The sequence below is a fragment of the Heteronotia binoei genome, chromosome 1 (assembly GCF_032191835.1).
Source record: "Heteronotia binoei isolate CCM8104 ecotype False Entrance Well chromosome 1, APGP_CSIRO_Hbin_v1, whole genome shotgun sequence".
NCBI lineage: Eukaryota > Metazoa > Chordata > Lepidosauria > Squamata > Gekkonidae > Heteronotia > Heteronotia binoei.
Window position 1 is genome coordinate 191673426 of NC_083223.1, and position 24812 is coordinate 191698237.

The 24812-nt window shown below is 44.5% G+C and overlaps 1 protein-coding gene across 1 annotated transcript in view; it reads left to right on the forward strand.

Moving 5' to 3' along the window:
* EHD3 (EH domain containing 3) overlaps nt 1-24518 on the forward strand; it is a 43168-nt gene extending 18650 nt beyond the window's left edge. Inside the window, exons 4-6 of the mRNA XM_060245651.1 lie at nt 12837-13249; nt 13660-13824; nt 22252-24518. Coding sequence (XP_060101634.1) covers nt 12837-13249; nt 13660-13824; nt 22252-22779 — 1106 coding nt within the window. The 3' untranslated portion in view covers nt 22780-24518. The remainder of the gene's footprint in view (nt 1-12836; nt 13250-13659; nt 13825-22251) is intronic.
* Nucleotides 24519-24812: the final 294 nt, after the last annotated feature.

Consider the following 24812-nt stretch of genomic DNA (forward strand, 5'->3'; position numbering starts at 1 on the left):
AGTGTTTCATTTCACTTTCTCCAGCCAAAAGAGTGGGTTATAGCAATCAGCACAGATGCCCATACGGAGGTATTTGTTCCACAGCAGTTGCCTGCTTTGCTAAAACTTTAGCTTGCTTTGTTCATAAAGCTAAATGCTTTGAGAAGGGCTATACAGTGCTATATTGGCATTTAATTGACTAATCTTCACCACAGCCTATTCTCAGGAGTAGCTTTAATAGATTGCCATTCACATTCACAGATACTTGGAATCTGGATTTGTATGGTAATCTTAAGAGGCAAATGTGAAGTACTATAAACAGTGAACAGTGCAATATGGATTTAGAAGGGTATATGCTGTTTAGGATTGCACTGAAGTATGGTGCATTCACACTGCACTAAATGCATTTTACATCCAGATTTTTGCTATTTTTACACAGTGCAATCCTAAATGAAATTATGCTCTTTTAAGTAGTACTCTTAAAGTACTGTTCAGTGGGTCTTTGGGCTCATTTCTCTCTGTTGTATATTTTGTACTTTTTGTGACTGTTCTAAGAATGTTATTTTCCTTAATGACATCAAAGAACTAGAAACTGGATTGTTTGAGTGAAAGTAGTCTTGTGATGGAGATGCTTCAGTCACAAGACTCTTGGTCAGATGTAGATCTGGCAGCCTCTGATATTCAGTAGCCCATACAATGGAGACAACAAGGGTATGCAAGTCAGTCAAACCACACCGTGCATGAATGGGGGAGGGTAGAGAATTGTCAGGCATTCATCTGATATGTAGTAATGCCTCTGTTCACTGCTGCTGCTGCTAGACATTTTGTTCTCTGCACTGCACTGCTGCCATACCTGGGCCATGCCGTGAGATGAAGCAGTAATCCTGATAACTGCAATGCACTAGCTTTATATTAGCATAGCACTGAGATTTTGCTGCTAATCATTAATTTTAGCGCTTTATCGTGGTGGGCCAAAAAGAACTACGTGTTGTTCAACTGTTTAATTTCCACATATACCTTTTATGTTGGTAATAAATATGGCCTAAAACACAGTCTTGTGCCAGGAAGATGCACCCCCCTCCCCCACCAAAAGAAAAAATTGTAGATTTTAATTGGAGGAGCAGTTGTCCTCTGGCTCAGATAAGACTTGAGTGAGCCTTTATGGAAAGCTGCCTCATGCAAAATCAGGCCACCGATCAGCTCGCTCACACACCATTCTCTCGAGTCGCAAGCAGAAGAATCTTTCCCAATACTTAGCAGTTGAAATGCTTTAAATAGAAATACTAGGGGCTAAACCTGATGAAACTTATGCCAAGCAGTGCCTCAAACTCCAAGTATGTCTGAAGTGGATCTTTTTATGGAGTATATCATCATTTAGGTTCACAGGGAACTAAAGCATCCTCCTGCACCCTTTCTGTTATTGGCATTTGAGGAACTGTCCAGTAATAAGTTGGCTTTTGAAAACTCTACATTACTTTTGATGGCTGGCTTACCATTGTTTCCCTTTACAATAGACTTGTCCTAAGTTTCTGCACAGTCTTTCTGTGCAGTTTCTGTGCAGTCTCTAAAAGACAGGATTCTGACCTAGGCAAAGGTAAGGGGGAAGGAGTAGGAACCCATCGGGATTTGAGACTTTGACTTAGGAATTAATCAAGTTCATGGAGGAAGCACACTGTTAAAAAAAAAAAAGTTAATCTCTTGACGTCAGACAGAAATCTTTTTACAGGAAAGTATTTGCCAGGGGATTCCATGTGTTGTCTCGTGCTAATGAAAAAGTGTGATGCTAGGGAAAGTGTGAAGATTTAAGCTGAAGATCAGGTTCAGAGGACAGGAAAACTACTCAGAAACGTATTAAAGAGAAATAAATAGGAAGAGTTATGAAATCAAATTTATACCTTTTATGGATAGGTTTAGAGAGAGCTGTTAAAGTCGTTGGGACATTATTTTAAATATAAGCAGTATCATGCTGCATATGGCATTTATTTGTTAATTTTGTTTCAATTTTTAGTCCATCTTCCCCCGCAAGTTGGTTCAGGGTGGGTTACAACAATGAAACAATAAAAACAGTAATACAATAATTAAAACAGTTAAATGCTGCCTGTTTAATTTGTATTGTTTTTATCAGTAAGTGCAAAACTCAAAATTAGAGCCACTGGACATTAAAACGGCTCAAACTGGGCCACACAAAATAAGAAAGCTTCAGTAAGGGAGGCCAACTTAATTGGGTACCTTCCTAATTTTTAATATTACTTCATAAGGTTATAACATTAATATTTAATATTACTATCATAAAGTTATAACATCTTATGAACTGATGTACTATAAAAGGTTTCTGAGGCCAGCTAATTTGCACATAAGTACATTTAGTTGGTCACACCAAAGGACACATGGTGTTAACGTTTGGAGAAGCCATTTAGCTAGTCAATACATTACATAATTGATTATAAAAATAGCATTTTCTTGTGCACTAAATGGGTAGCTTAAAACAGAATATATTTAATTGCCTGATCTTAGGTTGCTCAGTTATCTTCAGAAGTCAAAGTAAGTAATATTTACATCCAGTTGTTGTTAACAAATTTAGAGGACCTGACTTCTTACCAACAAAGAAATGCAGAACACGCACACCATAAACCTAGAAACAGTTTTTAAATATAGAAGGAATTGCTCACCCTTGAAGCATAATTCTCTTCTTGTTCCACTATCTGTAGTTTCAGCACTGAAATTATCCCTAATGTTCAAAAGTGTAAAGAAATCTGATTTGGGTGAGTCTCTGATTTTCAATTAAAAATCAGAACTAAAGCAATATAAGTCTGTTCCATTCTGCCGAGTCTTAATGTAAATGTTCTGGAAATCAGACATCCACATCTGTCTTGGCTGAGAAAGCAGAAAGGCATGCACTGTTTCAGAAATGCATACATAGCAAAGATATCCACACAGTGCTCCTCTGAGCAGTGATTTCTCCAAAAGAAAATCAAGTAGCTGTTAGTTTGGAGTAGAAGTTGGACCTCTGCTCCATATAAGAACATAAGAGAAGCCATGTTGGATCAGGCCAATGGCCCATCCAGTCCAACACTCTGTCACACAGTGGCCCAAAACAATTATATATATAATACACACACACACTGTGGCTAATAGCCACTGATGGACCTGATTAGACTGGTTATTTACGATTCACTAAGGCAGTAGTATTTCAACAGTATTTTTTTTCAGGCTTGTTAGTAATGTAGGAAAGGAAAGGTCCCCTGTGCAAGCACCAGTCGTTTACAACTCTGGGGTGACATTGATTTCACAACGTTTTCACAGCAGACTTTTTACAGGGTGGTTTGCCATTGCCTTCCTCAGTCTTTTACACTTTCCCCCCAGCAAGCTGGGTACTCATTTTACCGACCTCGGAAGGATGGAAGGCTGAGTCAACCTTGGGCCGGCTACCTGAGTCCAGCTTCTGCCGAAATCGAACTCAGGTAGTGAGCAGAGAGTTCAGACCGCAGTACTGCTGCTTTACCATTCTGCACCACGGGGCCACTTTGTTAATAATGTAAACTCCCCCAAAAAACAGAGGAGGGTTTTTGTCTCACTCTAATGAGATAGCTCTGAGTAGAATGTCTATGCATGCCTCTTGTTTGCCCATCTAACTCTTATATTAACTTTGCAAGTTACTCAGGTTCCTCTTTATAGTCTGCCTTTTTTGCTTAGACTTAAGGTGTATTACAAAATGTAAACTAATGGAAAAATAACAATAAGCTATGACATAACACTGCCATAAATGAGTCTTTTCCTTTTGTAAAAGATTTCTCCTGAATAACTCCATTTTTGTATTGTTAAAGACATTCACTTAAAACATATCCTTCAGTTTCCAAAGCTGCTTGAAGGATAGCTCTGCATATACCACACAATAGTCTAGTACTGAAGTGATTGTTGCATATTAATTACTGTGGCAAGGTCCTCTCCAGACAAATAGGGAGCCAGTTTGTGGGCCTGGCATAGATGGTAAAATGCAGTCTTTGTCATCAAAGATACATGTTTGTCCATGGAGAACAGAAAATCAAGCCGTGCTCCCAAATTCCTGAAAGAATTGACCATATAAAGTTGGATTCCATCAAGGGTTGATGGAAGTGGCTGCCCCAGTGGTCCAGGCTTCCCCAGCCACATAATCTCCATCTTAGATGGATTTAGCTTCAACCAACTTTCACCTAGCTTCCAGCAGGAGGCCAAGAGGAGAATCGGATCAAGGCTGTACCCCTCACACCCAGGGAGGCTAGGCAGTAGGGTCGCCAAGACCAATTCAAGAAATATCTGGGGACTTTGGGGCGGAGCCAGGAGACATTGGGGGTGGAGCCAGGAACAAGGGTGTGACAAGCATAATTGAACTCCAAGGGAGTTCTGGCCATCACATTTAAAGGGACAGCACACCTTTTTAAATGCCTTTCTTCCATAAGAAATAATGAATGATAAGGGCACCATCTTTTGGGGCTCATAGAATTGGACCCCCTGGTCCAATCGTTTTGAAACTTGGGTGGTATTTTGGGGAGAGGCACTAGATGCTATACTAAAAATTTGGTGCCCCTACCTCAAAACATAGCTCCCCCAGAGCCCCCAATACCCACGGATCAATTCCCCATTATTCCCTATGGAAATCTTTCTCCACAGGGAATAATAGAGTGCCCAGTAGACATTTCCCTCCCCCCCACCACCGCTTTCTAAAGCGGGGGGAGGGCCTCCAAACCAGGGAATCCCCTGCCCCCTCCCTCTCTCTCACACACAAATACTTACTAGGTCTTGTTCCTGCAGAACTTTACTTGATCTGAAAACGAAAGCAAAACAAAAGGAGGGGCCGTTCTCCGAAGCCCTTCCTGTTTTCTTTTTCCTGCTCAGCCTTAAAGGCACATAATTTAAAAACAGACCTTCAGGAACTCTAAAACTACATAGTGATTGTGGGGGGCGGGGCTTCCCCCGCTGGCCAGCTGGCTGGGGGGCGGGAAGAAGCCTGTAAAAACGGGGGATCTCCCGCTGGGACCTGGGGATTGGGAAGCCTACTAGGCAGTTGACTAGGACAAAATGGTCTACTGTGTCAAAGGCAGCTGACAGATCCAGCAGGATCAGTAACACCATCCCACCTGCATCAAGGTGTAACCAAAGATCATCAGCCAGAGCTGCATCAGTCCCAGACTCTGTCCAGAAGCTGGATTAGCAGAGATTTAGGGCAGATACCTCAAACAGGAATTCCTGGAGCTCTTCAGCCACTACTTGCTCAATCACCTTTCCCAGAAATGGAAGCTGAGGTACTGGGCTGTAATTGGTTAGGTCCTTCTCATTTAAGGATGACTTTTTCACAAGGGGTGCCACCACTACCACCACATAGTAGGCCAAACAGCCAATAGGACCCTATCAACATCCACCTGACAGTGGGGTGAAGGAGTCCAAAAATGGACCTGATTGCAAAGACAGGGCCCCAAGATTTCTACTGATTCCAAATCTAGCAGCCAAGTCTTGGTGAAGGAGTGAGACTATCTGAAAAGAATGCTTCAGATGTGTCACGCCTAATTTTTATCTACTTCCGGAGCCACCAAAGGGGTGATCAGTTGCATAACTTTAAACAATTGAGATAGATGCAGTGTTGCAAATGCAATGGAGACAGAGAAGTGAGAGTACCTTGATGCCTTCACTGCTACTTCATAAGCCTTCAAGCGGGTTCTATAAAGTATTCTTGTTGATTTGTCACAAGTACATTGCCAGCACCTCTTTAATTGTTTAAATCCTCATCCATATATCCAGGTAGTATGGGGGTGAAGAAGGCAGCAGGGGGCAACTCAACCAATGGCCTCCTGAAGGCCTTAGTTCCAGGCATTAGTGAGTTCCTCAAGAGAGCTGCCAGCAGAGCCAGACAAATCCTGCAGGGCATTCTAGAATCTGACTAGATCCATAAGTTTCCATGGGTGAGCATAAATAAGCATGCTGCCCCTGCAGAGGGAGGAGGAAGATATCAAAGTGACCTTCACAAGATAGTTATCAGTCCATGACACCAGTTTGCAAAGCATCACTGAATCCAGATCAGTTCCTGCACTAAAGATCAGATCCTGCATGTGGCCTGCTCTTTGTGTTGGGGTCAGTACAACCAGGGAGAAGCCTAATGATGCCATGGCAGTCATAAAGTCTGAAAAGGCACCAGACAAGACAGTTTTGGTGTGGACGTTGAAGTCCCCCAAAACTATCAGTTTGGGGAATTGCAAAGCCCACTCAACCGTCACCTCAGACAACCTCAGCAGGGAGTCAGCTGGCAAGCTGGGCAGGCAGTAAACCAGCAAGACTCCAATCCTCTCCCTGGAACCCCATACAAGGCCCTACACATTCAGTTATGGCAATGTTTGGTGCATGAAGCTGCTGGCAGAGCCAGACAAATACTGTAAGGCATTCTAGAATCTGATTAGATTCATAAGATCAAAAGAAAGCATCTCAGATTAGAATTGCCACCTCACTCCTGTCTTCGTGTTCATGGTTGATGAAGGACTGAGTATCCTGGGGGAGTCAGTTGAGTGAGAGCCACCACTTCATCTTCGTCCACCCAGATCTCAGTTAAACATGCTGGATCAAAACTGCCTTTCCTAATAAATTCTTCAAGGGAGGCAGTCTTATTCATAATCAATCTGACATTGCACAACATCAAGCTGAAAGAGGAGGGCAAAGAAATCTGGGTCTGCACACCACCATTCTTTGGGATGGGAAGTAGAATAGAAGGGGACCAAGTATGTCCGTATCTCGGTCTTCTTCTAAACCTAACTCTGTGCTCGCTGCCATACCTCCCACCTCCACATGTTACAGGGATTCCAGAGCCACCTAGGCAGGCACATCTAGCAGCTTACTCTGGTTTCCCTCTCCACCTGTGGGATGATCTAACCAGCTGTGCAGCAGATTTATAATGCACCAAAAAAAGCACAGTCAACCAAACCCACAATAGTTCAAGCCACTGACCTCTACCCTACTTTGTAGTCAACTCCATCCACCTCCCAGAAATCACCAGCCAGCTGTGATTTGCAGAAGCTGTTTCCTCTGCTGAGATAGGACTGGAACTTCTGGACTGATGTTCTGGTGGCAAGGCAGTCCCAAGCACCGCAGGCTCTGGCCTCAGTTATTACACAGGAAATTTGCTGCAATTACCAGCCAGCCATGGTCTGCTGGAGCTGTTGCTTCTGCTGAGATAGAGCTGCGACTTTCCCCATAAAGATAGTTGCAAAGGAGCTTTATTTCTTTAAAACAGTTATTAGCCTTTTCACTAGTAATGTCCACAAAAACTCTAATACAGCTGGCAAAATTAATAGGGGCAACCATCTATACAATTAACAGACTAAATATTTGTAATAAAGTAACAAGACTTAATAGTTTGGGTCCAGTGGTCATTAGCACTTAGCTACTGGAACAAACACAATTGTCATGGTTTTCCTCTTCCCACTGTAAATCCCCATTTGCCCTCCATGCTGTTCTTCAGGGTTCCTTATCATCCAGCAGTAGCATTTTCAGTGGAGTGCAGTAGGCAGTGAGAAGTTTTTATTAGTTTTTTTTTTAGGGGGGTGGGGGGGGGTGGGCTCCCTCTGGGAATCCTACCCCCCCAGGGAAAGTGCATGCGCAATACATAGCCTCTCCTCTCCCGGTGTAGTGAACGCCGCGTGGTCACTGTCTGGCTATGCCTGGCAGATGGTCACTGCAATGGCCTCTCCTGCATTACTGCATCCGTAGCAACACCTTCTCGCTGGTCCCCCCCGTTTTCACAGAGTTTGCTACGTCATGGTGCGACCGAATTGTCCGGCGGTATAACCGGATGGGCAGGCTGGGCCCACCAACTTCGTCAGCCTAAGAGAAGGAAAACTCTAACATCAAACCCGGGCAGATAGAGCTCGTTAATGTAACACCTACCACCTGGAGGACTCACTGCCGGCGTCCCGGCTTACTGGGCCATGGCAGATGACCCCCAGGTGAAAGGGTGGAGCCAGTACCGCGCACACTGCGCTTCACCTAAAAAATTCCTCTGCGCAGGCCTGAAGGGCATATCCACACACACAACCCACAACGCATCAAGTCCTGCAGCGATAGGCAAGGGGCGAAACGGCAGGTGGAAGGTGCCACTGGAAGCCGCAGTCCCGATCCTGCATGTAGGCGGTTCAGGATATTGGTCGCCTGATGCTAACCCGGAGACGAAAGCATCTTTCGGCAGCACCCTGAACGACCAAGCAGCCTTATCTAGGGACAGCACTGCTTGCTCCACATGGAGAGGGGCCTAGAAAAGGTGGCCTAAACAAAGCTCGTCTCCCCCACCCCAGTTGGCTAGCCGCGGTCAACGGGCATCCTTACTTGCGGTCAAAAAATAACAACAAAGAAAAGGCATGCACCTGCCTCACAAAGTGTGCAAAGACTAAAGCTTGCGTGTTGGAACATCAGAACCATGCTTGACACAGTAGGCAGTGGTCGCCCAGAACGACGCTCTGCTCTAGTTGCCCACGAACTTCTCAGGTTGAATATCGACATAGCAGCTCTCAGTGAGGTCCGTTTCCCTGAGGAAGGTAGTCTTCAAGAACACGGTGCTGGCTATACCCTCTACTGGTCGGGTAAGTCAAAGGCTGAGAGCCGCCTTTCTGGCGTTGGCTTCATGGTCAGGAACTCCATTGCCTCCAAACTCGAAAACCTTCCAACAGGTCACTCAGATCGCATCATGTCCATGCGCCTCCCACTTCAAAACAAGCAACATGCAACACTCTTCAGTGTGTATGCCCCAACCCTTCAAGCAGATCTTGCAGAAAAGAACAAGTTCTATGCTGATCTACGCAACCTCGTACGGAAGACCCCTACAGAGGACAAGGTGATCATCCTTGGCGACTTCAATGCCAGAGTAGGTAAAGACTCGGAAGCCTGGAAAGGAGTACTTGGCAAACATGGCATTGGCAACTGCAATGACAACGGGTGCCTCCTGCTAGAATTCTGCATGGAGCACCAGCTCACCATCACCAACACTATCTTCCAGCAGAAGAACAGTCTAAAGACAACCTGGATGCACCCACGGTCCAAGCATTGGCACCTTATCGACTACATTCTGGTGCGCCAGAGAGACCTTCGAGATGTCTTACACACCCGAGTAATGCCCAGCGCAGAATGTCATACGGATCATCGTCTTGTACGCTGCAATCTCCGTCTTCACTTTAAACCCACACCCAGGAGAGGAGGTATCCCTCGGAGGAAGTTTCAGGTTGGCAGCCTCCAGTCAGCCGAAGTTAAAGCTGCCTTCCAGGCAAAACTCCAGTCAAGAATTGAGGACCTCAGTTGCCCCACAGACCCTTCTCCAGAAGCACTCTGGGAACACCTAAAAACTACCGTCCTGAAGATCTCTGAAGAAGTCCTCGGGTTCTCCACAAGGAAGAACAAGGACTGGTTTGATGAGAACAATCAAGAGATCCAAGAATTACTGGCAAAAAAGAGATCTGCCTACCAAGCACATCTTGCTCAGCCCTCCTGTCCTGGGAAAAAAGCAACCTTTCGCGCTGCATGTAGCAACCTCCAGCGCAAGCTTCGAGACATTCAGAACGAGTGGTGGACCAAGCTTGCAGAGAGAACCCAGCTGTGTGCAGACACTGGTGATTTAAGAGGGTTCTACGAAGCCCTGAAGGCAGTATATGGTCCATCATATCAGGCTCAGAGTCCCTTGCATAGTGCAGACGGCCAAGTGCTCCTCACAGACAAGGCATCCATACTGAACCGGTGGTCGGAGTATTTTCAGGTTCTCTTCAGTGCCAACCGCGTAGTTCAAGATTCAGCAATCCACCTCACCCCACTTCAACCGGTGAAAACAGAGTTGGATGAGATCCCCACCCTAGAAGAGACTGTTAAAGCCATCAAGCAACTGAAAAGTGGCAAGGCAGCAGGAGTTGATGGAATTCCACCAGAGATCTGGAAGCATGGGGGCACAGCACTACATAGCTCACTTCACAAAGTACTTGTCACCTGCTGGGAACAAGGCAAATTACCACAGGACTTTCGCGATGCAATCATCATCACCCTATACAAGAACAAAGGGGAAAAGTCAGACTGCTCCAACTACCGGGGGATAACCCTGCTCTCCATCGCAGGCAAAATCCTTGCCAGAATACTCCTGAACAGACTGGTGCCCACCATTGCAGAAGAACTCCTCCCAGAGAGCCAGTGCGGCTTCAGAGCTAACAGGAGCACCACCGACATGGTATTTGTTCTCAAGCAGCTCCAAGAGAAATGCAGGGAACAGAACAAGGCTCTGTATGTGACTTTTGTCGACCTTACCAAAGCTTTCGATACCGTTAGCAGGAAAGGCCTGTGGCAAATCTTGGAACGTTTAGGATGTCCCCCAAGGTTCCTCAGCATGATCATCCAGCTACACGAAGACCAGCGAGGCCAAGTCAGACACTGCAACGACCTCTCGGAGCCCTTCCCAATAGGCACAGGTGTAAAGCAAGGCTGCGTTCTCGCGCCAACTCTCTTTACGATCTTCTTTAGCATGATGCTTCAAAGAGCCGCAGTAGATCTAGATGAGGACGATGGTGTCTACATCCGCTATCGCACCGATGGCAGCCTGTTCAACCTGAGGCGACTAAAGGCACACTCCAAGACAATGGAAAAACTCATCCGAGAGCTACTGTTTGCTGACGATGCTGCACTCGTCTCCCACTCGGTATCAGCTCTGCAGCATATGACGTCCTGCTTTGCAGAGGCTGCCAAGCTATTCGGCCTAGAAGTTAGTCTGAAGAAGACAGAAGTTCTCCACCAGCCTGCACCCCAGGAAGATTATCACCCTCCCTGCATCACTGTGGGTGAATCAGTTCTGAAGACAGTCCAGCAGTTCAGCTACCTGGGGTGCATCATCTCCTCAGATGCCAAGATCGACAAGGAGATTGACAACAGGCTGGCAAAGGCAAACCGTGCATTTGGCCGACTGCACAAAAGAGTGTGGAGCAACAAGCATCTGAAAAAAGGCACAAAGATCAATGTTTACAAAGCGGTTGTGATGACAACCCTCATCTATGGCTCCGAATCGTGGGTTTTATACCGTCATCACCTGCGACTCCTTGAGCGCTTTCATCAGCGCTGCCTTCGCACCATCCTCAACATCCACTGGAGTGACTTTGTGACCAACACTGAAGTCCTCAAGCGGGCAGAGGTTACCAGCATCGAGGCACTGCTGTTGAAGACGCAGCTGCGCTGGGCAGGGCATATTTCTAGGATGGAAAACCACCGCCTTCCCAAGATTGCCCTGTATGGCGAACTCTCCACCGGCCATCGAAATAGAGGGGCACCAAAGAAGAGGTACAAGGACTCCTTGAAGAAATCCCTTAGCACCTGTCACATCAACCATCACCAGTGGTCTGACCTAGCCTCAGATCGCAAAGCATGGAGGCACACCATCCACCAGGCTGTCTCTTCCTTTGAGAACACACGCATAGCTGGTCTTGAGGACAAAAGGAGATTGAGGAAGAATCGCACTGCTACAGGACCAACCCTAAATCAGACTTTTCCCTGCAGCCGCTGTGGCCGGACCTGCCTGTCCCACATTGGTCTTGTCAGCCACCAGCGAGCCTGCAGCAAACGTGGACTATTGCACCCTTCTTAAATCTTCGTTCGCGAAGCCAAGCCGAGAGAGAGAGAGAGAGAGTAGGCAGTGAGAAGTTTTTATTAGTGCAGTTCCAACAATGATATTCTGATACAGCTTAGTGTTACTAGCCTTAAAACACAGGAAAAAATCTTTCCATTGGTGCCTGAATTTTTATTTTTTTAATTTAATTGGATGTATATCCTGCCCTCCCTGCCAAAGCAGGCTCAGGGTGAGTGATAAGAATACAAATTAAATGCATATTTCTGGGGAGGGTGTTTCCATAGATGAGGTATTATAACAGAGAAGACTGCTGCCTGTCTCATTTCCAAAAGGAGAGATACATAGAGCAGAACTTCCTATGATCTCAGTAACTCAGCATGTTTGTAGGGTGAAAGGGTATCTCCTCGTGAAGAGTTATCCTAATGAAACTCTGTTAAACATACTCATCTGCTTGGAAGAATGTGGTGGTTTTGAAAATTGTGAGACTCTAGGCCAAAAGGATGGAAAGACTGGAAGAGATGACTTTAATTGTTCTGATCTCAAACACTGCTACTGGCATATCAAGGCATGCAAGAACCTTCATGGTTCTGATGCTGGTGTAGTGGTAGGTATGTTCTTTGCTGATGATGTAGGTCTGAGAATGTTTTTTCAATTTGTCAGTTCTTCCTCTCCCCAAAGTACATTTTACAGTACAGCATTAAAAAAATTTCTAGGCTATAATAATAAATACAACTATGCATAATAAAGTCCTATTTTATCCCAAGTTGTTTACTGTGTTCCTATGAAATATTAGGAACTTTTTTCTTCAGTGTCTCTTTGGCTAAATGTCACAACTTGTCCTGCAATGAGTGATACCTATTTCTATGAAGGCAGAGAATAGTTGTCAAACTACCACTGATTTAAGAAAATTATAGAGGAAACCAGTACAGATACTAAAGTTCAGCTTCCTCCACTTTCTGCAAGTTGTACAAGAGAACTACCAATAGAATACTTTTTCTTGTCTTGTTGCTACTTGCTGGAATATACTTGTCTCTCTTCTGTGCAAAAGTAGTAATTTTGTAAATGAGTTTCTCAGAGCTTTCATCAGCTGGTCAGGAGACGACAAAGTATTGTCTGTGAAAGAAGGTAAAACTGACAATGCAATTTTAAAGTAGACTAGAACACCTCTTAGAAAACCCACAGAACACTTTGTCTGTTTCCCTTCAAAGCGAGTGACGTGATGGCTATAAGGGGATAATTTCTTTGTTTTCCCCTACAGGCTATGACTTTGCTGCCGTCCTGGAGTGGTTTGCAGAGCGAGTGGACCGCATCATTCTCCTCTTTGACGCCCATAAGCTCGACATCTCTGATGAATTCTCAGAGGTCATCAAAGCACTGAAAAACCATGAGGACAAGATGAGGGTAGTGCTAAACAAAGCAGACCAGATTGAGACACAGCAGCTTATGAGGGTTTATGGTGCTCTCATGTGGTCTTTAGGGAAAATTGTCAACACTCCTGAGGTGATCAGGGTCTACATTGGTTCCTTCTGGTCCCACCCTCTGCTGATCCCAGATAATCGCAAGCTATTTGAGGCAGAAGAGCAAGACCTCTTCAGAGATATCCAGAGTCTTCCTCGGAATGCAGCACTTCGAAAACTGAATGATCTCATTAAAAGAGCACGGCTAGCCAAGGTGGGTTTTCCTTGGGGCATGCCCAAATGTATCAAATGACACCACGGCTCTGTATTCTGAAATTAATTGGGTGTTCAGAAATAAAAAAGAAATTTGAAGAAATTAGAATCCAGTCCTTCCACTGAACTAAACTGCAGTTAAACCCTAATCTCTTTTGCTGGTAACAGTGTGAGTGAGAAAACAGTTCATGAAGATGGGTGTGTAAGTTTGTGGTTAACTATCTAAAATTCTTTTTCTGTGAAGATTTACTAAATATTCTTAATTTCATTTCTCTGGCATTTTACAGTAATGAATATTTTTACAGTTATCTCATTCATCTTTAGGCTACCCATTTGAACCACATTTGAACATTCTTCCACTAATCCCATTGTTACCTTTAAAAATTATGTTGCCCTTTTTGATGCTTCTAGGTTCATGCTTACATCATTAGCTCACTGAAGAAAGAAATGCCATCTGTATTTGGGAAGGATAATAAGAAGAAAGAGCTTGTGAACAACTTGGGTGAGATTTATGCACGAATTGAACGGGAGCATCAGATTTCACCAGGAGACTTCCCTAATCTAAAAAAGATGCAGGTAAGTGCCAGATATGGTAGGAAACCTGAGAACTGGGACAAACAGCTCTTTTAGAACATCTCTGAATAGGAAAGCTAAGTTCTTCTGCAGGGGGTTAAAAGGAATATGGAAGAGAACGTGGGCTTCAGTCCAGATAGAAGAAAACATTTTGCCATAGTTCTTAAGTTTCATGCAATGGAACCATTTTGATATGTGTTCATTAAAACACAACACACAGATTGTAAAAGCTAAGTAGGTAGAAGTGAGATCTTTCAAGGTGAAGCAGTACATATCTCTATTGTTCCAGAAGGAGACTTCTTATAAAGATTGGGGAAGGAGGGAGGAATGGAGATTGATTTCAGTAGACAGGGAGAGGTAAATCAGTCTCAAGGCTGAATAGACAGGAAAGAAATTTTACAAGCAAGGCTAAGCTATGTGGGAGACAGTAGCAGGTGTCTTGGCTTTTATACACATATAATTAGGAACCTGCAGAGACTTGTGGGAAGCATCTCATTTTCCCCTCTCCTACTATCTCCTCTTTCCCTTTCCTGAAAGCCCCCAAGGTGTCTCCCCTTTTCCTGCTTCCTTCTCTCCTTCTAGGGTTGCCACCATGGAAATCTTTTGGAATCACAATGGATCATCCAGCTACAGAGATCATTTCTCCTTTGGGTTGCCAGCTCCAAGTTGGGAAATTCCTGGAGATTTGGAAGTGGAGGTTGGGCAAGGGCAAGGTTGGGAGGAGGAAAGCAACGTCAGCAGGGTATGATGCCATAGAAATTACACTCCAAAGCAGCCATTTTCTCCAGAACTGACCTCTATAATTAGAAGAGCAGTTGTAAGTCTGCGTGATCTCCAGCCCACACCTGGAGGACAATGGCAGCACAATATACAAAATACAAATGTACCAAAAAATATTGTGCAAATCACACTATTAAATACCTTGTACAAATCATATTATATTGTGTAGAAACATACAGGAATTACCATATATTCAAAACATTTTAGCAATACAAAGTCTCAAATGTATTTCAGGGAGGACCCCACAAAGTCTCTTATTTTCACAAAGAGAGTACTACGACTCAAAAACAAAGTTCCAAAGGAGTCCCTCCGTTGCTTGCCTTCACGCAACCACTGTTTTTTAATTGCGTTCCACAATTAAAAACCAGTGCTTGCGTGAAGGCAAGCATTTTTCCTTCGGAAGCCGACAAGCAATGGAGGGACTCCTTTGGAATTTTGAGTCGTAGTACTCTCTTTCTGAAAATAAGAGACTTTGTGGGGTCCTCCCTGAGATAATACATTTGAGACTTTGTGTTGCTAAGATATTTTGAATATATGGTAATTCCTGTATGTTTCTACACAATATAATATAATTTGTACAAGGTATTTAATAGTGTGATTTGCACAATAGTTTTTGGTACACACCTGGAGGTTGGCAACACTAGTTCCCCTAGAAATGCCTGCTTTGGAGGATGGAATCTATTCATTATACCTCTCTGAGGTCCCCCCTTCTTCACCCCACCCCCTCCAGGCTGCACCCCCTTAGTCTCTAGGAATTTCCTAACTTGGAGTTGGCTATCCTATCTCCTTCTCACCCAACAGCCAACCTACCTTTATATACCCCTCTGTCTTAAGCTTTCCCTCCCCTCCCCCGCATGTTTTCTCTAGCAAACTACAGCCTAATTGTGTGGTGCCAGCCACTGGACCAAGCCCACTGGAATGGTAGGAAACCTTCAAAGACTCATGAGGGGATGCCTTACTTTCCCCTGTATCCCTCTCCCCACACTATTTCCCTTGTCCCTCCCTCTTGCAACCCCAATATTCTTTCCCCTTTACTGGCCTCCTGCTCTCCTTTTCAGGCAGTCACCAGCTCAACTTTTATTTGCCTCCATCTTCAGTTATATTTATTATTTATTTACTTCATTTATACCCCACTTTTCTCCCCAGTGGAGACCAAAGCAGCAGCTTACATTATCCTCCTCTTTATGCACACAGTGACCCAGTGCAGTATGTTAGGCTAAAAGTGTGTGACTGGTTCAAAATCATTCAGTGAGATTCCACAGCAAACTGCGGATACAGACCTACATCTCCTGAACCCAACTCAGAAGCTATGCTATATCATGCTGGCTTTCATTGGGTGGCTGCTGTTGAACGGTAGCAAGCAGCTGGGCCTAGTTGAGTCATGCAAGTAGGGTGGTATCAAGTTACTCAGAGGTTGCTGCCAGGGCTAGAGTTGCCGACTTCCAGATGGGGCCTAGAAATCTCCCAGAATTGCAATATAACTCCAGATGCCAGAGATCTCTCCATGAAGAAAATGCCTGTTTTGGAAAGTGAACTCTATGGCATTATATCCGGCTGAGGCCTAGTCAGGTTTGCCCCTAATGTATCTTCCCTCAAAGGCCAAAATAGGCCTGGCAAGGGCCCTGTCTCTTCCTCCTACCTTTTACTGACCGTCTGAAATACTGTGGTTGACTAGCAACAGCCACATACTGAGGGAGTTTGTTGCTTAAAGCTACAGGCGCTCCTTTTATCATTTTTGGATTTTTTAAAAAGCCCTCAAAGTATTTTTTTTATATTTCATATTTTCCTGCAAATCTTGGGCCCTTGTCAGCTTTGTAAAAAGACTGCCTTGCCTGTTCACAGCTCCAGTCACTGGATTTAAGTATTCAAAGACTGGCCGACTTCACATCAGAATATAAAATGTGCACTTCTCCTCTGACAAGCAGCATAACATAATATGTAACATTATGAGAAAGCAGTTCACTAAACCCCTCTCCCCTCCCCCATAATTGCATGATGATAGGACAATGTTAATGCAGTACTCAAGCATAGCATTTGTTTGGCATCTTATGCGGCCTCTGCTTCCCAACTCCGCAGGAATGAGTAGTAAGGGTAGGCTTCCCAACCCTCCCGCCCTGGCGGGGGACCCCAGGATTTCCACCCTCTTCCCCCGCTCCCACAAAAAACAGAAGCGGGGGGAGGGGGTGGAAACGGCGCCGGGGAGCATGGCGAGCCGCCCCATCCCAGAGCGGGCGAGGCCGCCGCGCCACTGCCGCCCCCTCCCCGCCCACCACAACTGCTCCTCCGAGATGGGCCCAGGCTGAGCCCATCTCGGAGGAGCAGCCAAGAGGCTGCAGCAGCGCAGGGGAGGGTGAGGCAGGCCAGGAGCATGGCGAGCTGCGAATCCGGGCCCTTCTAGGACCCAGACTTGCGGCTCGCCATGCCCCCGGCCCGCCTCCACACAACCCCTCCGATTCCACGGCGGAGCGGGCGAGGCCACTGCGCCGCTGCCGCCTCTTCTCTGCTCGCCGTGGCTGCTCCTCCGAGATGGGCTCAGGCTGAGCCCATCTCGGACGAGCAGCCACGGCGAGCGGAAAAGAGGCGGCAGCGGCGTCACCCGTTCCGAAACGGGGCGGCTCGCCACGCTCCCCGGCGCCGTTTCCCCCCCTCCCCCCTAGCTCCACCCCAGTGTCTTCTGGCTCCACGCCCAAAGTCTCCTGGCTCCACCCCCAAAGCCCCCAGATATTTCTGGGGTTGGACTTGACAACCCTAAGTAAGGGACTTTAAAAAATATATGTTCTTGTTAAGCTGCTTCACAGCCTCAGGAGGGGATGAAAATTCTGGCATTAACATGACATAGACATTGAACAGCTTTACATACTAGCCATTTTAACTGATGGCAGGGGGTAGTTTGCCTTCAATAAATATCATTAAAGACTTTTGGGCTAACTTCTGGAAACATACATTACAGATTTTGAAATGACTTCACTGGTTGCCAGTCTGTTTCTGAGTTCAATTCAAGCTGCTAGATATGACCTTTGAAGCCCTTTACAACTTAGGGCCATGGCAGTTTTTCTGGAAAAAGCTGTGCTGGAACTCTCATGAGGTAAATAAAGGAGAAACACACAAGTGCTCCTCATTAACACATTTTTTGAGAATTTGTTTCCACGAAAAGGTTCCAGAACTCCGTTCTGTTATGTTCCCCCAGGAAGAAAAAGCCCTGCTTAGAGCCCACATATTTGAAAGGGTCATCCTCTTCCATTAGGGTTGCCAGCTCCCAAGTGGGGCCTGGAGATCTGGTCTCCAGACTACATAAATCAGTTTCCCTGAAGAAAATGGCTGCTTTGGGTGGACTGTACAGCATTATATCCTGCTGAGGTCTGTTTCCTCCCCAAACCTTGGGAGGTGGTGGGCTTTCCTTCCTTGGAGGTTTTTAAACAGAGGCTGGATGGCCATCTGACAGCAATGAAGATCCTGTGAATTTAGGGGGAGGTATTTGTGAGTATGGCCCTAAATTGAGAAGAATAGGTTTAAGGAACTAGAACTGATAGGCAGAGTGCCTGAAGAACTATGGACAGAGGTTGGTGACATTGTACAGAAGGCAGCAATCAGCACTATCCCAAAGAAAAAGAAATGCAAGAAAGCAAAGTGGCTGTCTGATGAAGCTTTACAAATAGCTGAGGAAAGAAGGAAAGCGAAATGCAAAGGTGAAATGAAAGATTCACCCAACTGAATATAGATTTCCAGAGAACAGCAAGGAGAGATAAGGAGGCCTTCCTGAAGGAACAATGCAAAGCAATAGAGGAAAATAATAGAATGGGAAGCACAAGAGATCTCTTCAAGAAAATTGGAGAAATCAAGGGAATATTTTATGCAAAGATGGCCATGATAAAGGACAAAAATGGTAGGGACCTAACAGAAGCAGAAGAGATCAGGGTGTCAAGAATACAAAGAAGAATTATACAAGAAGGATCTCAATGTCCCGGACAACCATGACAGTGAAATCGATGACCTTGAGCCAGACATCCTGGAGAGTGAAGTCAAATGGGCTTTAGAAAGCATTACTAACAACAAAGCGAGCGGAGATGATGGTATCCCAGTTGAGCTATTCAAAGTCCTAAAAGATGATGCTGTTAAAGTGATGCACACATTATGCCAACAAATTTGGAAAACACAACAGTGGCCACAGGATTGGAAAATATCAGTTTATATTCCAATCCCAAAGAAGGGTAATGCGAAGGAATGTTCAAACTATCGCACCGTTGCACTCATTTCACATGCCAGCAAGGTCATGTTAAAGATCCTACAAGCTAGGCTTCAGCAGTATGTCGATCGGGAACTACCAGAAGTTCAAGCTGGGTTTCGGAGAGATAGAGGAACTAAACATATTGCCAACATTTGATGGATTATGGAGAAAGCACGGGAGTATCAGAAAAACGTCTATTTCTGTTTCATTGACTATGCTAAAGCCTTTGATTGTGTGGATTACAACAAACTGTGGCAAGTCCTTAAAGAGATGGGAGTACCAGACCACCTCACATGTCTCCTCAGAAACCTATATAAGGATCAAGAAGCAACTGTCAGAATGGGATATGGAACAACTGATTGGTTTAGAATAGGAAAAGGAGTTCGACAAGGATGTATATTGTCACTCTGCTTATTTAATTTATATGCAGAGTACATCATGCGGAATGCTGGCCTGGATAAAGCACAAACCGGAATTAAGATTGCCAGGAAAAACATCAACAACCTCAGATATGCAGATGACACTACTATAATGACAGAAAGTGAGGCGGACCTAAAGAACCTCTTGTTGAGGGTGAAAGAGGAGAGCACAAAAGTAGGCTTGAAACTCAGCATAAAAAAAACTAAGATCATGGCATCCGGCCCCATCACACCTTGGCAAATAGAAGGGGAAAACATGGAAGTAGTGACAGACGTCACATTTCTTCACTGCAGATGGTGACTGTAGCCATGAAATTAAAAGACGTTTGCTCCTTGGGAGGGCAGCTATGGCGAACCTGGGCAGTATAATAAAAAGTAGAGCCATCACCCTGCCAACAAAAATCCATATAGTCAAAGCGATGGTATTCCCAGTAGTAATGTATGGCTGTGAGAGCTGGACCATAAGGAAGGCCAAGCGCAGAAGAATAGATGCTTTTGAGATTTGGTGCTGGAGAAGACTCTTGAGGGTCCCTTGTACTGCAAGAAGATCAAATCAGTCAGTCCTAAGGGAAATCAACCCAGACTGTTCTCTGGAAGGTCAAATGCTGAAGCTGAAGCTCAAATATTTTGGCCACCAAATGAGAAGGGAGCACTCTCTGGAGAAGTTCCTGATGCTAGGAAAGACAGATGGCAAAAGAAGAAGGGGACAGCAAAAGATGAGATGGCTGGACAGTGTTACTGATGTAACAAGCACAAATTTAAGCAGACTTCGGAGGATGGTGGAAGACAGGAGGGCCTGGTGTGACTTTGTCCATGGGGTTGCAAAGAGTCGGACTCGTCTGTGCAACTGAACAGCAAAAATTTGTGAGTCTCCTGCATTGTGCAGGGGGTTGGACTAGATGACCCTGGAGGTCCCTTCCAACTCTGTGATTCTATGAAACTCCACCCTCCCCAGGTGCAATCCCCCAAATCTCCAGGAATCTGGCAACCTTATCTTCCATATGTCCCTGTGTGCCAGCTACAGCTATCAGGCAGCCATCTGTTGGCTTTCCCGCCACTTAGGGTGGCCTATCTGGCATGGAATGGGGCCTGGGCCGTTCCCCTCATGGGGCTCTAGTTACATGGAATGGGCTCCATTAAGAGACAAGACCAGCCCCCTCAGGGGTCTTCAGAAGGTGCTGCAAGGCCTGTCTGTTCACCAGGGGTTTAATAGCAGACATTTCTTAAGTGGGAGAGGGGGAGGGATTGGGGGCCTCCTGTTTTACCTTTGGTTTCAGTTGGGGATGTTTAACCATTATTGTAAGATGCAATAAACCAAGAGGAAAGATGGGATATAAATTTTTTCATTAATAGGTACAAATAATAAATTAATCTTAAACAAAAAGGTTTCCTGTTGCTACTTTAATGTTATTAGTCAGTTCTGTCGGAGCAGATGGAAAACTTTTATCCTTTAATAAGAGAATGAAAGTACTCTTAGTCCAGAAAGCTCATTATTGTGGAAACTGGTCTCTTGGATGAAGCTAGTTTTTAAATGGGTCAATAAATCTCTTTGGATGCAATAGAAGTCATAGGAATAGGTAACATAAGGATTTGATCAGCACGTTTTTTAATTCCAGGGAGCTCAAAGTGGTTTATGTAGCCTTCTCCTCCTCTTCCTCCTCCTCCATTTTATTCTCACAACAATCTTATGAGGTAGGTTAGACTGATATGTCTAACCATGTGTATGGCTCAGCTAAGTTATGCTGTTTTAATTGTTTTAACTACTTATAATTTATCTGATGTTTTAACTTTTGTAATCCATCCTGAGCCCACTTGCAGGAATGGCAGAATATAAATTGAAATAATAAATAAATACTTTGTGACAGGCAGTTTTATATCAGAATATCTGAATTGCCTTATACCGAATCAGACCCTTAGTTCACAAATGGTAGATCCAAGTAAGTGGGCAGTCGTGTTGGTCTGAAGCAATAGAACTAAGCAGTAGACAATTTGTACCTTTAAGACCAACTAAGTTTTATTTAAAATGTAAGCTTTCGTATGCTCTAAGCAGACTTCATCAGAAGTCTAATGGCTAATGCCATTCCATTTTTGTCTGATGAAGTCTGCTTAGAGCATACGAAAGCTTACATTCTGAATAAAACTTGGTCTTAAAGGTACAGTTTGTCTACTGCTTTGTTCTATTAGTTCACAAGTGTCAGTATTGTCTATTCAGATTGGTAGCAATTCTTCAGGGCTCAGGCAAAGGTTTTTCATAATACCTACCACTAGACTCTAGAGCTTTTAACTGGAGATGCTGGAGATTGAACTTGGGACCTTCTGCATGCCAAGCAGATGCTCTACCACTAAGCCATGACCAAGTGTGTGGTCCAAAGTCATCCAGTGAGTTTTATAGTGAACCTGGGTTTCCCCATACCTAGTCCAGTATTGTATCCATTACACCATAATGGGGTTATTGCCTATAGTTTATTATACTTTCCTTATATGACAGTGTAACGTGGTACATTTTCTGGACCAAATATTAAGCAGAATGGTGCATCACTTTTCTGCTGCTTGAATTTATGTTGGAAGATGTAGGGAAGGGGATGTTGGATCCCCTTCTCTGGGAATCTGTAGATGTGTGCTTAGATTCTATAGAAATGCTGTAGGGTACAGCTGTGGCCCAAAAATCATATTCTTAAAAACAGTGTTTTTCCACAATCCACACTGGTCATAATTTAATACCTAATACTGCATAATTTGGGGGGTTCCTTGGTACAGACCTTTTTCAAAAGGAGAGTGTACACAGGCATCACATATCTGGAGGGGGGGACCCTTCTCTTTAAGATAGTAATGCACATTGTAGACAGCAGAAAGTTCTCATGGACCTCTTTCTTTTCCTATCCCCATTCTAGAGGGTTAGAATATGCAGTAGAACCAAAACAGCTGAGTTTGGTGCGTAGCTGTAAACACATCTCTACATTAAATTAGAACAGCACTAACCACATTGTGTTGTCATATCTCTTTCAGGAACAGCTGCAGGCTCAAGATTTCAGCAAGTTCCAGCCTCTTAAGAGCAAACTGCTAGATGCTGTGGAGGATATGCTAGCCAGTGACATTGCACAGCTCATGGTGCTGGTGCGTCAGGAAGAGTCCCAGAGGCCCGTCCAGATGGTGAAAGGGGGAGCCTTTGAAGGCACCCTGCATGGCCCATTTGGACATGGTTATGGCGAAGGGGCAGGAGAAGGGATTGATGATGCAGAGTGGGTGGTGGCAAGGGACAAGCCTATGTATGATGAGATCTTCTACACGTTGTCACCTGTGGATGGAAAGATAACTGGGGCTAATGCCAAGAAGGAGATGGTGAGGTCCAAGCTGCCCAACACAGTGCTGGGCAAGATATGGAAACTGTCTGACATTGATAAAGATGGGATGCTGGATGATGAGGAATTTGCTTTGGCTAATCATCTTATAAAGGTCAAGCTGGAAGGTCATGAGCTTCCAAATGAGCTTCCTTCCCATCTCATCCCACCATCTAAGAGGAAATTAGCAGAGTGATATGCCTACTAATAAGAGATTGGGGGAGGGGGGAATGGAAGGAAAGGGAATATACTTGATGTATGTTTCAGCTGTGAGGTCACCTTTGGGTTATGATGACTTCTCTGGGTGAAGATCAACTGGATGCAAAGCTATGTCCAGTTCTTTCTCACGATTATATGCAATTAACTTTTCCCACATATGATTCTTGCTTCCCAATCTATGCTAATATAAGAGGAAACTGATGGTAGAAATGGAAGGAGTGGGTAAGGTTGTGCTATATAAATATGGGCAAAGATGGCTTCTGTCATTCAGTCAAGTGCCCCGACTTATGTAATTCTTGTTGAATTTGTCCCCAAGCTGTAGATATGCATTTTAATTGCTGACAAGTCCCGAGCTAAAAACTGAGCTGAAAAATACCTCTAGATGAGAGTGGTGCTTAAAAATTGCACTTGAATCTAAAGCATTTTTACATGGCCAAAATGAATTTTTCTGAGGCAGTCTTCTGTTCCTGTTCAGTCTTCCTGCCTGTCTTCTGTGTTTTTATTGATTACATGTGGTACAGTTTTGTCTTCAGGATAACTTGCTGGGGGAGAATAGCAGACAAGAACCCCTTTTTAGGCATTTGACATTGTGTTTGGTATTTGACCTTTCTTAGAGGAAAAGGAAGCAGGCCTACCCAGGGTTTTGGAAACTCTGGATTTCAATTTAGGGCCTTGAAACCCTTTCTAGTTATCTACGCTCACTTACAAATACTGCTGGGATTCTGTGACATTTTTCAATTTGAGGGCGATGCTGCTGGAGTTTGGTCAGTTTCAAACTGATAGCCCAGGCCAAAGAAAGTATGAGAGGCAAGTAGGACTAGCACACCTCTTGCACAGCAATGATAGCAAACTCAGGGGCAGGTACCAAAGTAGAGGCAAGTGTTTCCTGGCATTCTGCCCCTAAAATTAGACCATGCTCTTCACATTGCTTCAGATGTTCATTTTATTGTGCCTGGACTAATAGCGGCTTGGATCAAGCACAGCATTTCTTTGAATAGAAGGATTTCTGCCCACAGCATCCCACATTCTTGCTCCTCTCCTTGCAGCTGCAATCTGAAATCCCCCTGTCACCCAGGTGCTGCATTTCAGAGGGCATTTTGAGCTGCAGGTATTTTTTTTTTTTTGCGGGGGGGGGGGGGGGGAGCACTGGCTCCAAAACATTGTTCATTGCCTTACCTTAATTACATTTATATGTACAATTTAAAATGGCAAGTCTCCTTGTCATTTCCTTGTTCCATCCATTTATTGCAAGCAAGGAATGCATGGCTAAGAATAAGCTACAGCTTCTGTCACTGCCCCTCCCCCAGCATCCCTCTGTATGTCTGTCAAAGCCCCCACCCCAACAATTGTTCACAGTTATTTTTAGGAAAATTATTGTAAACTTTACCCTCACTGAAGATCCTGAGCCAAGCCCTTTCCTTCTCTCTCTGCTCAAATTATGCCTTTACTCTCCCATTTTTGTTGGTGTCCAGGATGAGACTGTAGTCCTTGTTGCTCTGTATATGATGAAATCCTAATGTGACTAGGGAGGGGTGGGGAGAGAGCCAGAACAGTTATAACTTATTTTATATCTGTGTTAATATTATATAAAGAAATTATATATTCTATGTATGTAAAACATTCTCATTGCAGTGCATTTATTGTTCTTCAAAGAAATTAATGCATTAACCATTTTTTGTACCCTGGTCCTAAAACATTATTAAAAAATGAAGGCCATGTCTAGTGGTTGGTATTCTAGTGTGTAACTGAAGTTAAATGTTTGTATGGTGGAGGGAGTGTGTGTGTGGGGGATGTCATATTGTAATTCGTTTGTAGAGTTTAAGCACAGATCCTAAGCATATTTAGTCCCATCTGCTTGGTTATCAGCAGTTGGTCTTGTACCATTTGAGAGCTGCTAATCTCCATGTATCAAAATTCTCTTATTGTGTGGCAAATATAAATAAAATGAGTAGCCACAGTTCTCCCTTTTAAATTTTAGTAGAATGGCTGTTTCTTAATTGGCACAGATCT